This window comes from Denticeps clupeoides, chromosome 18 (genome assembly GCF_900700375.1).
Source record: "Denticeps clupeoides chromosome 18, fDenClu1.1, whole genome shotgun sequence".
NCBI lineage: Eukaryota > Metazoa > Chordata > Actinopteri > Clupeiformes > Denticipitidae > Denticeps > Denticeps clupeoides.
The window spans coordinates 8494689-8509783 of NC_041724.1; the positions used below are offsets into that span (position 1 = coordinate 8494689).

Consider the following 15095-nt stretch of genomic DNA (forward strand, 5'->3'; position numbering starts at 1 on the left):
CCTCAAACATGGACGCGGGCAGAAGCGCAATACGAGGCGTCGGGCTGTTTGGCGCCGCCGTCAGCAGCATGGACCTGCGCTGTCTGGCTCTGCTGTCGCTCCTCCACTGCGTCGCGGTGTTCGGGGACATCACCGACGGCAACGCCGAGCATTTGAAGCGGGAGCACTCGCTCATGAAGCCCTACCAGGGTGAGTTGGCTAAGCTAAGCTACGGTCCTGTCCGCTCTGCCCAGTCTGGAGTTTAAAAGCCCGCTTTTCTTCCCGACCCGGATGGGCGAGGACTGTCCGAAATTGTAGTCACGCCGCAGGCCGTCGGTGCATTTCTGCTCCAGAGAGACCCGGAGGGGAAAGCCGGATGTGTGCAGATGATTTCCTGCTCTGTGTGTGTTTAATGCACGTGACCCGTTTATATTTGGCAGTCTCTCGTCCATCAGCCAACACAGTCGCTCAAAATACACACTAATGCTGGGATAAAAAAATCAGTATCGACGCGTTAACACAGTCGCTCAAAATACATACGAATGCTGGGATAAAAAAATCAGTATCGACGCGTTAACACAGTCGCTCAAAATACATACTAATACTTGGATAAAAAAATTCAGTATCGACACGTTAACACAGTCGCTCAAAATACACACTAATGCTGGGAGATAAAAAAAAATCAGTATCGACACGTTTACACAGTCGCTAATAATACATACTAATGATGGGAGATAAAATTCAGCATCGACACGTAAACACAGTAGTTCAAAATACATACTAATTCTGGCAGACAAAAAAATCAGTATCAACACGTTAACACAGTAGTTCAAAATACACACTAATGCTGGGAGATAAAAAAATCAGTATCGACACGTTAACACCATAGTTCAAAATACACTAATGCTGGGAGATAAAAAAAAATCAGTATCGACGCGTTAACACAGTAGTTCAAAATACACACTAATGCTGGGAGATAAAAAAAAATCAGTATCGACACGTTAACACAGTCGCTCAAAATACACACTAATGCTGGGAGATAAAAAAAATCAGTATCGACACGTTAACACAGTCGCTCAAAATACACACTAATGCTGGGAGATAAAAAAAAATCAGTATCGACACGTTAACACAGTCGCTCAAAATACACACTAATACTGGGAGATAAAAAAAATCAGTATCGACACGTTTACACAGTCGCTCAAAATACACTAATGCTGGGAGATAAAAAAAATCAGTATCGACACGTTTACACAGTCGCTCAAAATACACACTAATGCTGGGAGATAAAAAAAAATCAGTATCGACACGTTAACACAGTCGCTCAAAATACATACTAATACTGGGAGATAAAAAAAAATCAGTATCGACACGTTTACACAGTCGCTCAAAATACACACTAATGCTGGGAGATAAAAAAAAATCAGTATCGACACGTTAACACAGTCGCTCAAAATACATACTAATACTGGGAGATAAAATAAATCAGTATCGACACGTTTACACAGTCGCTCAAAATACACTAATGCTGGGAGATAAAAAAAAATCAGTATCGACACGTTTACACAGTTGCTAAAAATACATACTAATGCTGGGATAAAAAAATCAGTATCGCCGCGTTAACACAGTAGTTCAAAATACACACTAATGCTGGGGAAAAAAAATCAGTATCGACGCGTTAACACAGTAGCTCAGAATACACACTAATGCTGGGGGGGGATCAGTATCGACACGTTAATGTTTGTTTTGAACACTTCAGAAACTAATGCAGGTAAAATCCAAGGAATGTCATGGAATTTGAAAAGGGAATTTTCCAGGCCTTCAAAAAAGTTTTGGACTATGAAATAAACATATATAAAGTTGTGGAAAACGTCATTACAATCTGATTGACACATGAACGTGGAGTATGTGTAATTCCCGGAAGGCTGCGCGAGAAACGTTTATTGTACGTTTACAAGGTTTAAAACTAGTGCAGGTCTGTATGATCTTTGCTGGCTTTACATGGTGAAATCCTGTAAAGCCTAACCGTCCCCACACACTGCTCCCCGGGCGCCTGTCATGGTTTAGTTAACTACAGAGGCCACATTTCACCGTGTGCTGTTCTGTGCTGCATAGACGTGTCTCGTGTAAATTACAGCTCATTATCTCAACAGCTTAATACTATAGCTCCATTTTACTCGGGCTGCCTGAACTTGGACGAAGAAACACTGTTGTTTAAGTTAAGCTATTCAGGGTTGTCAAAGTTTAGTTGTCAATTTTCCACATTTGCACAGAAATATCAGAGAACATTTGGTCATGAAAATTTGCCTTGCAGTAACTGAAAACCCTGCTAATGGGAAATAAACATTTTTCTTTTCTGTCCAGTCATCAGTGATGTTAATACAGTTTATAACTATTGTTCTGCTTTATCAACTTTATCTTCATGGTCAACATATGAATGTTTTATTGTATCGTGGCATTCCCTGTGATGTGTGATTTGCTTGGTCCAGGAGTGGGCAGCCAGTGGGACTTCTCGGGGAGCACGCTGGTGACAAGTCAGTATGTGCGTTTGACTCCTGATGAGCGCAGCAAGCAAGGCTCCATCTGGAACACCGTGGTAAGGTGACGTGGCGCAGCGGCTTCCGAGTCGCGTTCCTGTTAACAACAGTGCAGGTAACCGTTTGCATTGTTCACAGCCATGCTTCCTCAAAGACTGGGAGATGCACGTGCAGTTCAGAGTTCATGGATTGGGGAAAAAGAATCTCCATGGAGATGGCATTGCTATCTGGTACACAAAAGAGAGACTGCAGCTGGGTAAAGACTGATTTTTGTTTTTGTGTGTGTGTGTGTGGCATGGACGGAAGTGCATTTACATTTTACATTTAAGGCATTTGGCAGACACCCTTACCCAGAGCGACTTACAACGTGCCTTCAAGTTACCATCGATGAAGTGATCAGTTCCGGTTCACTAGGACCCCCAACTATGAATACAGTCTTTTTGTTCACTCTGTTGTAGATTCTGTACACAAGTTTGACAATAAGAAAGTTACAAGTTTAACTAAATATTCTTTAAAGAGGAAGGTCTAGTGTGATGCTTAAAGTGCAAGTTTAATGAACAAAGTCCATTAAAAATGGGAGGAACCCATATCTATTATTGATTTCTCACACTAGTAGCCTAGTGGTTAAGGAAGCGGCCCCGTAATTGGAATGTTGCCGGTTCGAAACCCCAACCGCCAAGGTGCCGCTGAGGTGTCACTGAGCAAAGCACCGTCCCCACACACTGCTCCCCGGGCGCCTGTCATGGTTTTGTTAACTACAGAGGCCACATTTCACCGTGTGCTGTTCTGTGGTGTGAGAACTAATCACTTTCGCTACATTCTCACGCTGGACTATGTAAATGCGCTCCTGTCAACACATCACACATGTAAGTTCACAGGAGGTGTCAGCGGACATCAAACATGAAATCTCTATTATAGGCCGGTTGAGACTACGTCTGGTATCAAACCAAACATGCTGGTAGATGATTATTTCGGTCATCCAGGTATTCTGATAGTCAAACTAGACATTTCTCAACATATATATTGGACGACATGCTTGTTTGCCATGTTTGTTTGTGTTTTTATGTACTGCCGCTGCTGTGACTGTAAAGACGCTCATCCCCTCCCTTACCTCTCCACTCAGGGTCAGTCTTTGGAAACCAGGAACATTTTGTAGGCCTGGCCATTTTTTTGGATACCTTCCGCAATGACCTCCACGGAATGGATGTAAGTGCGTCTAGGCGCTGACTCACTGGTGACTCTTTCCCTGCAGGACCTTTGTATGGCAGCGTTGCTAACTTCCATGGGTTGGCAGTAGTATTAGACACATATCCTAATGATGACACTTCTGACGTGAGTTAATGTGCTTATAAAACTTTGTAGTTTTTTTTTTGCTTTTGTTTTGTTATAGATTGTGTGCATGTTTTTTTTTTCCAATTTTATTCAGAAAAGATCTTTTGTGCCCATCTCATTCATGTTGTTTTGTACCCCTGTTCATGTGTTCATTAAGGCCATTTCAAAAGTTGCATGATGTGTGTGAAATTATAATTCTTAAGTACCATCCATTTTTAACACATCATTTTAGGGCTGGGTATCAAAGATTGCCAGTGACATTCTGCATGAAATACTTTCATGTTTTATTTAATTTTTAATTGATTCAAGAATTGTTCACTACATTAAAAATAGACTATTGCTGGATTGGCTGGGCAGATTTTCTTACCTGATATTGATTAAAGTTCATTTTTGAATTATAACCCTTACACATTATCTAAGGTTGTTCTTATCTGTATTACTAATTCAGATGTTTATTGGGAAAATAATCTGACTAGTACTGATACAATACAAAGAAAAATAATAGGCTCTTTCATTTTAATCTGCAACAAATAATTAAATAAACATTTGATTTGTCATTCACACTTCTGTGCAATTGTAGTTTGAACTCGAGCGCGTGCTGTTCACGGACACGTTTGTTCCTGTTACAGAATTATGAATTTTGCTAGTTGGAAGGAAGAAATTGACAATCCTATTGAATGCCCAGCCCTAATCCAACATTTTTAAATGCCTGATCACTTATTCCAAGTGAGCCTTTATCTTTGTTCCTCTTTCCTCAGCGCTCCTTTCCTTACATTTCTGCTATGGTGAGCAATGGATCTGTTCCGTATGACCACGGCAAAGATGGCCGCTCTACTGAACTGGGAGGCTGCACTGCAGAAATAAGGAACAAAGATCACGACACGTACCTTGCCATTCGTTACTCCAAAGGCCGACTCACTGTAAGTATTTTTTTCCCTTTTTTATTAAAATATGTGACATCAATGTCTTTAATTAAATGACTGATTTGTTAGTCATTTAATGGAATAACCATATTAGATTAGATTAGATTCAACTTTATTGTCATTACACATGTACAAGTACAGGGCAACGAAATGTAGTTTAGGTCTAACCAGAAGTGCAATAAGCAGCAAGTGCAGGATACAGTTCAAATAAGTTAAGTTATATATATATACATAAAGTGATATGTGCTATACATAAGGTGATATGTGCAGTACAAAGTGATATGTGCAGTACAAAGTGATATGTGCAGTGCAGTGATTATCAAGAGTGAATGGGGGGGGCAGAGGAGTTCAGCAAGGAAACAGCTCTGGGAAAAAAGCTGTTCCTAAGTCTGCTGGTTCTTGTCCGTGGTAGCCTGAACCGTCTGCCTGAAGGCAGGAGAGAGAACAGTTCGTGGGCCGGGTGGGAGGAGTCCTTAAGAATACTGTGAGCTCGACGCAGACAGTGCTTCCTCTGGATTTCCTCAATGGATGGAAGTGGAGTCCCTGTGATGCGCTGGGCAGTTTTCACCACCCGCTGCATCGCCTTACGCTCAGCAACAGTGCAGCTTCCATACCACACTGTGAGACAGCTGGTAAGGATGCTCTCTATTGTAGAGCGGTAAAAGTTCAACAGGATGGTATTGGGTAGCTGGTTCAAAATTTTTTTTAATGTTCTCAAGAAGAAGAGGCGCTGGTGAGCCTTCTTGACCAGGCTGGAGGTGTTAATGCTCCAGGACAGGTCCTCTGAGATGTGGGTCCCCAGGAACTTGAAGGATGTAACAGGCTGCACAGTCATCCCATTGATGTGGATGGGATCATGCGAGCCTCTTCTCTCCCTCCTGAAGTCCACAATGAGCTCCTTGGTCTTGGTGGTGTTTAAAAGAAGGTTATTTTCTGTGCACCAAGTGGCCAGATGCTGGACCTCCTCCCTGTAGGCAGTCTCATCGTTGTTGTCGATGAGACCTATCACCGTGGTGTCATCTGCAAACTTAATAACGGAGTTTGATCCATACATAGGTCGGCAGTCATGGGTGAAGAGGGAGTAGAGGAAGGGGCTCAGCACACAGCCCTGTGGTACACCAGTGTTGAGCGTGACAGTAGTGGAGCGGATGTGGCCTGACCTTACATGCTGTGGTCTGCTGGTCAGAAAGTCCATAATCCAGTTGCAAAGTGAGGTGTTGATGTCCAGGGCTCTAAGTTTAGAGATTAGCTTAGAGGGGATGACAGTGTTAAATGCTGAGCTGAAATCAACAAACAGCATCCGTGCATATGTGTTTTGCTTGTCCAGGTGTGTGAGTACAGAGTGCAGCGCTATGGAGACTGCATCCTCTGTGCTCCTATTGCTACGGTACGCAAACTGGTGTGGGTCCAGAGTTGGTGGGAGGAAGTCCCTCAGATGTGCCAGGACTAACCGCTCGAAGCACTTCATGATTATGGGTGTGAGTGCTACAGGGCGGTAGTCATTCAGGCATGTTGGACTAGAATGTTTCGGCACTGGTACAATGGAGGTGGATTTGAGGCATGTTGGAACAGCTGCTTGGGCGAGAGACATGTTAAAAATGTCCGTGAATACGCCAGCGAGCTGCTCTGCACATGCTCTAAGTACGCGCCCCGGGATGCCGTCTGGTCCAGCAGCCCTGCGCGCGTTTATCCGACTCAGTGCAGTGCAAACATCTGAGGAGGTGAGTATGATGGGCGAGTGGTCGGTAGATGAGGGGATCTTGACAGCAGGTTGCTTGTTGTCTCTTTCAAAGCGAGCATAAAAGTCGTTGAGCTCATTCAGAAAGAGGACATCTGTGGTTGTGGGGGCTGAGTTGCTGGGTTTATAGTCTGTAATGGCCTGAATGCCCTGCCACAAGCGTCGAGGATCAGCATTGGAGAAGTATTCCTCTAGCTTTAGTTTGTAGCAGTGCTTGGCCTTTTTGATGCCCCTCTTCAGGTTCGCCCTGGAAATGCCGTAGGCCTGTGCATCACCCGATCTGAAGGCATTGTTGCGTGCCTTCAGCAGGAGACGCACCTCCTTGTTCATCCAAGGCTTCTGATTAGGGTATGTGGTGATCTGTTTCTGAGTAGTAACCGTGTCTATGGTGGTGTTAATGTAGTTCAGAACAGAGGAGGTGTAGATGTCGATGTCCGTGTGAGAGCCACAGGTGGCCTGTGAAGCAAACATACTCCAGTCTGTGTGTTGGAACCTGTCCTGGAGTGTGATGTCAGCCCCCGCTGGCCACACTTTGATGGTCCTCACTGATGGCTTCACACGGTTGATGAGGGGGGAGTACTTGGGGGTGAGAAACAAGGAAAGGTGATCTGATTGTCCGAAGTGGGGGAGGGGGGTCACAGCATAGGCTTCAGCCATGTTTGTATAAACTTGATCCAGAGTTTTGTTTCCTCTGGTGTGACAGAGAATGTTTTTATGAAATTTAGGAAATACCGTCTTCAAATTGGAATGATTAAAATCGCCCGCCACAATGTATGCAGCCTCTGGGTGATCAGTCTGTTGTTTACTGATGGCCGCATGAAGTTCGTTCATAGCAAGCTTGGCATCAGCATCAGGAGGAATGTAAGCGGCAGTTATAATGGTGGATGTGAACTCCCGCGGCAGATAGAACGGTCTGCACTTAACCATGAGAAACTCTAGGTTAGCTGAGCAGTGTCTCCCAATGATAGTAGAGTTCGTGCACCAGGCTTTGTTGACATAGATGCACAATCCCCCACCTCTGGTCTTACCGGAGTCATCCGCCGTTCTGTCTGCCCGGAGAATGTGGTGCTCAGCTAGAGCAATAGCATTGTCCGGTATTCCGTTGTTTAGCCATGTTTCAGTGAAAATCATGACATTGCAGTTCCAGAGTTTCTTGCTGTGGTTGATTCGGAGTCGAATCTCATCCATTTTGTTCACCAGTGACCGTACATTGGCGAGAAGAATGCTGGGCAAAGAGAGCCGGTGTGGTGTTAGCTTTAGCTTAGCTCTTAGCCCTCCGCGCTTCCCCCGCCTTTGTTTACGGTCTCGACGGCGTCTTCGAGCACTTCCGCCCGGTCGGGTAGGGTGCGCCGCCTCGGGTGTTCTGCCGATCTCAGGGATGAGTTCAAGATTGCTGATAAAACTGTTAAAATTACGAGAACCAATATCCAAAAGCTCTTGTCGGGAGTACGATGTTGAGGCACTACTGTTCTGCACGAACAGCCCCTACATGAGCAAGAAAATTACCGCAAAACTGCAGAAACTGGAGAGACGCTGAGCCTCGCGATGTGTACGCGCCGCCATCTTGGTCTATATAATAACTGGCTGCACAGAAACAGACTATTAGACATTTGAAAGGTTTTATAATACAAAAAAATTGCCCTTATGACTACATAAGGGGACAAATTCCAGATCTGAACATCTGAGTTGCCGCTCTCTGAACGGTGAAGCAGAATGACCAAAGCACTCTTTACCCCTATATCCATTTCTAGACACTGCAGGACCATAGATATTCTAGGGGAACTTGCATTAACGTTAATACAATCGTAATCAGGGACTTTTAATGGTTAATTTCCACAGATCATGGTGGACGTTGATGACCGGAATGAGTGGAAGGAGTGCCTTGACATCGCCGGGGTCCGCCTGCCAACTGGATATTTCTTTGGCGCTTCGGCTGCCACAGGAGATCTGTCTGGTAAGCAGGATTCGTACAGGCCGCTTTTTGATCCTCACTCAATTTTTTCCGCAGGATGATTTCAAAATGGCCACATTTCAATGACATTTGAGGCAATACATTCACAGATAATCATGACATCATATCCATGAAGATGTACCAGCTGATGGTGGAACACACCCCAGAAGAAGACAGTCTGGACTGGAGTAAGATTGAACCAAGCGTCAGTCTACTGAAATCCCCTAAAGGTGAGGCTAGAGTTGATTTAAATGCCTGTATGATTTATACATGATTAAATACTGACTTTTGTTTCTGTCTTTGGCACAGACAACATTGATGACCCTACTGGGAACTTCCGCAGCACCCCTCTGACTGGGTGGAAGGTTTTCCTGCTGCTGCTATGCGCCCTTCTGGGTATCGTCGTTTGTGCTGTGGTGGGTGCTGTGGTCTTCCAGAGACAGCAGGAGAGAAACAAGAGGTTTTACTAGGAGACTGGACGGTTGCAGCGCGGGAATTCAAGTGAACTCCACTTAAGACATTAATGTGAATTCTAAAGGATTGTGTACATGTTAATGTCAGTTGAGCGCTGAGCAATGAGTTCAATAAGGCTATTTTCCAGCCTTCACAAAAAAAGTTTGACATTTTCCAGAAAACTATTTTTTTATTCTTTTATTCTTTCCCCAGTTGGTTTGACAAACTACAAAAGGTCTGTCCCTATTTCAACTGATATTTGACCTTTTTACTTTTTGTTGTATTTTGTTTTTCCTCTTGAAGCACTGTTTGGTTCTAGACTTTGGGGTACTGTAATTGCCTTATTTTCAGAATTATGGGTTAAAAGGGCTGTTTAAATTTCTTAGCATGAGCAGAGTCCATGGTTGTCCATTTAAAGATGCAATTTAATTTTTTTTTTATTTTTTTTTTTTTGACATCTGTGAAATGTTAAGGAACGCCAAGGACTCAAAATGAGTTATGTATGTATGTATGTATAAAAAGAGAAATCTGACTGGTTTGCATCATTTTATTAGGGTGCTTAAAGCAGCTGTATTCACATTTTCCCTCCTCTGTCAGAGAAAATATGTAATCAATGAATCTCAAAACCCAGCTTTGTGTGTCAGCAATGAACGCAACAGAACATTTGATGCCCGAGGGACTGAACAGAGGTTGTTTTGATTTTTAATAAATTAAGATTAACATACAGAACTGTCTGTCTGATTTATTGCAGTGTATGTTTCAGCAGTTACACACATCCTTGCACATTGTTGTTGTTGTTGTTTTTTTTTTTTTTTTCTACTCTGTACTTGAGAGACACCATCTACCGGAATCAAATTCCTTGTATGTGCTTGCACTTACTTGGCCAATAAATACGATTCTGATTAAAAAAGATAATGTGCAAAAGAGTATAAGGTAGTCCATCTTGTTTGGGGAAAAGGAGTTGGTGAGTCAGGAGGTTCTAGATTTCACACTTCTGTACCTCCGTCCTGAGAGCAGAAGTATGAACATGTTGGGGATGTGTGGGAAAGAGGGCAATGGAGACTGTCCACACTGAGGTGGACATCAAGCTCCCAGATGAACAGTGGCCGATGAAACTGAATCTTCTTCCTCAATCGTATCTGAGTCAGCCTGAACTTCAGAAGCATATCATTGCAGACAGGCGATGCTGAAGCTTTCTTGTAGATACAACTGAACTTGTTGCCAAACACTAACACCTTGCATGATGGAAAGTTCCACTCTCGCTCTGTACCAATATTGCCTTCTAATACCGGCCGCCTTGGTAGATACATTGGTAGATTCTCACTGAAGGAATCAAAACTATTATGAACAGACCTGGCCTCCACAGTCACCGGACCTGAACCCAATCGAGATGGTTTGGGGTGAGCTGGACCGCAGAGTGAAGGTAAAGGGACCAACAAGTGCTAAACACCTCTGGGAACTCCTTCAAGACTGTTGGAAAACCATTTCAGGTGACGACCTCTTGAAGCTCATCGAGAGAATGCCAAGAGTGTTCAAAGCAGTAATCAGAGCAAAGAAACTAGAATATAAAACATGTTTTCAGTTATTTCACCTTTTTTTGTTAAGTACATAACTCCACATGTGTTCATTCATAGTTCTGATGCCTTCAGTGAGAATCTACCAATGTAAATGGTCATGAAAATAAAGAAAACACATTGAATGAGAAGGTGTGTCTAAACTTTTGCCCTGTACTGTGTGTGTGTGTGTGTGTGTGTGTGTATATATGTGAGTATATCTGAAAGTGAAGTGATTGTCACATGTGATACACAGCAGCACAGCACACGGTGCAAACAGTGAAATTTGTCCTCTGCATTTAACCCATCACCCTGAGTGGGCAGTGGGCAGCCATGACAGGCGCCCGGGGAGCAGTGTGTGGGGACGATGCTTTGCTCAGTGGCACCTCAGTGGCACCTCGGCAGATCGGGATTCGAACCGGCAACCCTCTGATTACGGGGCCGCTTCCTTAACCACTAGGCCACCACTGCCCCATGGAGTTACATGTATTTTATTTATGTGTGTGTGTGTGTGTGTGTGTGTGTGTGTGTGTGTGTGTGTATATATATATATATAATCGGATTTGTGTTTACACTTTGGCGCGTTCTGATTGGCTGTCGGGCGCCGATAGGTGACGTGGCGTAGCCGCCGTGCGCAGCCTCCGTGCTGACTGTACCGGTAGCAGCAGCGCGATGGCGGCCGTCAGGATGCAGCTCGCCCTGAGCACGCTTTTCCTTCTCAGCCTCTCCGCCAGCCTCGTCTCGGCGCTGTACTTCCACATCGGCGAGACGGAGAAGAAGTGCTTCATCGAGGAGATCCCGGACGAGACGATGATCATCGGTGCGTCCGAGCCGCGACCTCGGGGCCCTTTTTTCCCGGAACGTAGCTAGCATGAGCCGCCTCTCCCAGCTGCCCTCGCTGCTTTCGGCTCTCGGGTTTTAACAGCTTTAAAGCAGATGTTTGATGGGTGTCTCACTGTAGCTCAGCTGAGTATGACTAATTCCTGACTAGCCGGCTAGTCTGGCTAACTCTTAACCTTTGACCTGGAGGGGGCTGTCCGGTTCCGGAAGTTCCTCAAGTTAAAGTCAACCTGTCAGTTGTTTAATTTTCTTTACCAGAGTGTTTGTTCAATACCTATTCATTCACTCCTTTCTTACTTACATTGTTTCTGAATCTCCTTTTATTTTGTCCTGCGGCTGTGCCTGAGCGATGACCTTTGACACGCAGGGTTTTGTGTTTTCTGTTCCCTCATCGATTTATTATCATTTAAAATTTTGTATTCTGTATTTTTGATTGGTATTTTCGTGCTGCTTTAAAGCCAGCTCAGGCTGCTGTAAACTGAAATTGCAGTACAGCAAAGATTTGACTTCCAGTATTATGTAAAATATGGGGCCTAACGGTTAAGGAAGTGGCCCCATAATCAGAAGGTTGCCGGTTCGAATCCCGATCCACTGAGGTGCCACTGAGCAAAGCACGGTCCCCACTCACTGCTCCCCAGGCGCCTGTCATGGCTGCCCACTGCTCACCAAGGGTGATGGGTTAAATGCAGAGGACAAATTTCACTGTGTGCATTGTGTGCTGTGTATCACAAGTGTCAATCACTTCACACTTTACGCTATTTTGTGTGCGTATTAGTTTTCATAAATTTATTACTTTGTTATAAAATTATTATTCTTTTAAGGAAACTACCGGACTCAGCTGTATGACAAGCAGAAAGAGGAGTATTTGCCTGCCACTCAGGGGCTGGGGATGTTCGTTGAAGTTAAGGATCCTGATGAGAAGGTAAGGATTCAAGGGAATGTTTGACCAGATTATGATCAGATTGTCTTTAAGACTGTAAGTCGTATTTTCAAGGAAAGGATAAAAAAGCGGGCAGTGGTGGCCTAGCGGATAAGGAAGGTTGCTGTTTCGAATCCAGAGCTGCCAAGGTGCCACTGAGGTGCCACTGAGCAAAGCATCAGCCCCACACACTTCTCCCCTGGTGCCTGTCATGGCTGCCCACTGATCACTAAGGGTGATGGTTAAAAGCAGAGGGCACATTTAGATGTGTCACCATGTGCTGTGCTGCACAGTTTCACAATGATAATCACTTCACTTTCACTTTTTAACTTTTAAAACAGCATGTTTTTCTGTTTTACTAGGTGATCATGTCTCGTCAGTATGGCTCGGAAGGTAGATTTACCTTCACCTCTCATACTCCTGGCGAACATCAGATCTGCCTGCACTCCAACTCCTCCAAGTTTGCCCTCTTTGCTGGTGGTATGCTTGTAAGTGAATACACGGAGTTGTAGCCTCTCTTTTACTGTCTGAACATCTGTTCATTTTAACTCTGGTTCCCTTCTCGTCCCCAAGAGAGTCCACCTGGACATTCAGGTCGGGGAACATACCAATAACTATGCCGAGATCGCAGCCAAAGACAAACTGACGGAGCTTCAGCTCAGAGTCCGGCAGCTGGTGGAGCAGGTGGACCAGATCCAGAAGGAGCAGAACTACCAACGGGTGGGCACTTATTCAGAATCAAATAAAACAGCAAAGTTTATTGAGCCTTAATTATTCATTGACAAGTTCAGTAAGTTCATTCATGATAAATATCATCTCAAGTGTACTGTTACTGTTATTTCACATTATTAATCTGATTTAAAGATGTCAAGCCTGAAGGGTGCTCCATCTAGATTATATATAGAATTTCATATAAAACTAATTGCTAAAGTTAGCAAGCAGCCAATTGTAAATGAGAGTGAGCTAGAATGTAATCTACAGATTTATTATATTCATGGATAGAAATATAATGTGAATTGCCTGCTTCCCTGTCTTTCAGTACCGTGAAGAGCGCTTCAGGCAGACCAGTGAGAGCACCAATCAGAGAGTGCTGTGGTGGTCCATCATCCAGACATTGATCCTGGTGGCCATTGGTTTCTGGCAGATGCGACACTTGAAGAGTTTCTTTGAGGCCAAAAAATTAGTGTAATGTTGTGTGTGTGTGTGTGTGTGTGTGTGTGTGTCAATTTTATGCAGTACACAATCATCAGTCATACTAGTAGACAGGTTCTCAAGTGTCAAAGCACAGACTGGTGTAATACATCGTTTAAGAACCCTTTTTAAAAATCTTGCCCATTGGGTGTTGAAAATCCTTAAAATGCCGTCCTTACACAATGGCGTTTTCTTTAAACTGCTAGTTTAATGAGGGTGAAAAACCACTGCCCTTCTGTTAAAAAAACTTCAAGTAAGAGTCATCCGTAAAAACAAGAACCCCCCCTCTCTCTGTAATAAGCTTTTAATGTGAGCGTTTTAACTGACTCACATGAGATGCGTTTATTTTTGCAAAGAGTTAATCATGCAGTTATTGTGTACATACTAACAACGCAACTTTGTCTACCTGACCTGCAATGTGAGCGTGCTCATGACCTGATTTTTTTTTTTTTTTTTTTTTTTTTTTAACAAAATGGCTAGGGATTGCTACAAAATTTCCTCAATGCTTTGTTACTGTAGGTATTTAAGGTGTTGTTTTTTTTTGGGTTTGTTAGGAATGAATGAATGAATGTATGTGTGTTCATGTTTTTACATTATTTGTACACTGTGTCAACTGAAAGAAACAGTAGCCAGGCCGTCATTGAAGAAACACGTCAGAGGCGCCATGAATGTCCAGTAGGGTTCTTTTTTTTTTTTTTTTTTTTTGGTCAGTCCTGACTTTTGGATTAAATTGCCTAACTCGTTGAGAAATCTTGTTTTGTACAACACACACACTGGCCCATGCTGTAATAGTCAGGTTTTTTTTGCCCTTATGTCTAATTAGTGAACACAATATATTTGAAAGATACTCTGACATGCATTCCCCTGTCCAGGACTGTATATTAAAGATGACGATCGGACTATACACCTAGGCATGTGACTGTGTGCATTTGGATCGAAATAAAGGAATATTCAGGGAACGGTGACATCCCCACTCCGATTATAATTGTACAACACCCCAAAACAGTGTGACCCTCTTTGTTCAGAAGAAGCCTTTTTGCAGCATCTTTGAACTACTGGTTAAGTAGCAGCGGTAGAAGATGTCTTCAAAAGCCTCTCATGTTTCAGGTAATGTTATTTCTGGCTTTTTTTATATATATAATTTATATATATATTAAAAAAATATCATCGCCCAGTTAGATTTCTTAATTTGAATGCCAGGCTGAAAGCTTTCTAAATACAAAGGTGAGAGGGATTTCTGCTTGAAACGTTGTTTACGAATTGCACTCAGAATAAAGTTTTGAATTATTTTATATGCTTGTGTTTTTACGTCACGTTTATAAAACGGTTCACAAATTTCTGGCTATCAATTGGTTCTTTTCACATTGTATTACTTTATAATATACTATTTATTCGCCTGCTCTCTTTTCGACTGGTCTGCACAGTTTTGACCTGAATAGATGATAATATATGATTTAATGATGGGCATTAGATATGTTCGAAAAGGAAAGTGTAGGAGAAACTGGAGACGCGAGCCAATTTAGTTCACGGTCGGTGTTAAAAATAAAAAAAAAACCGCAATTCGATCGTGATCCCTGCGCTGACCGGAACCTTTCGCACGCTCGCCATGTTTCCGCGGGAACATTTTCCCAGGCGGACAGCAAAAACAGCCAGCGTGTGTGTTTCCACCCCCTCCCTCC

At 43.4% G+C, this 15095-nt stretch overlaps 2 protein-coding genes across 3 annotated transcripts; both read left to right on the forward strand.

Moving 5' to 3' along the window:
• lman2 (lectin, mannose-binding 2) lies at positions 1 to 9639 on the forward strand. 2 transcript variants are annotated; one of them, XM_028960894.1, is made up of 8 exons: positions 1 to 189; positions 2469 to 2575; positions 2655 to 2772; positions 3640 to 3722; positions 4607 to 4768; positions 8349 to 8463; positions 8571 to 8690; positions 8770 to 9639. In XM_028960894.1, exons 1-8 carry the CDS (start codon positions 9 to 11, stop codon positions 8928 to 8930), a joined length of 1047 nt encoding a protein of 348 aa, XP_028816727.1. In that variant the 5' UTR covers positions 1 to 8; the 3' UTR covers positions 8931 to 9639. The 2 variants fall into 2 exon arrangements, with proteins under 2 accessions (XP_028816727.1, XP_028816728.1); XM_028960895.1 differs by lacking the exon at positions 3640 to 3722 and adding an exon at positions 3769 to 3848.
• A 1478-nt stretch (positions 9640 to 11117) lies between these two features.
• On the forward strand, positions 11118 to 14378 carry tmed9 (transmembrane p24 trafficking protein 9). Its single transcript, XM_028960306.1, has 5 exons — positions 11118 to 11286; positions 12128 to 12228; positions 12588 to 12713; positions 12799 to 12945; positions 13265 to 14378. The coding sequence occupies exons 1-5, from the start codon at positions 11139 to 11141 to the stop codon at positions 13412 to 13414; spliced, it is 672 nt and encodes a 223-aa protein (XP_028816139.1). The 5' UTR covers positions 11118 to 11138; the 3' UTR covers positions 13415 to 14378.
• Positions 14379 to 15095: the final 717 nt, after the last annotated feature.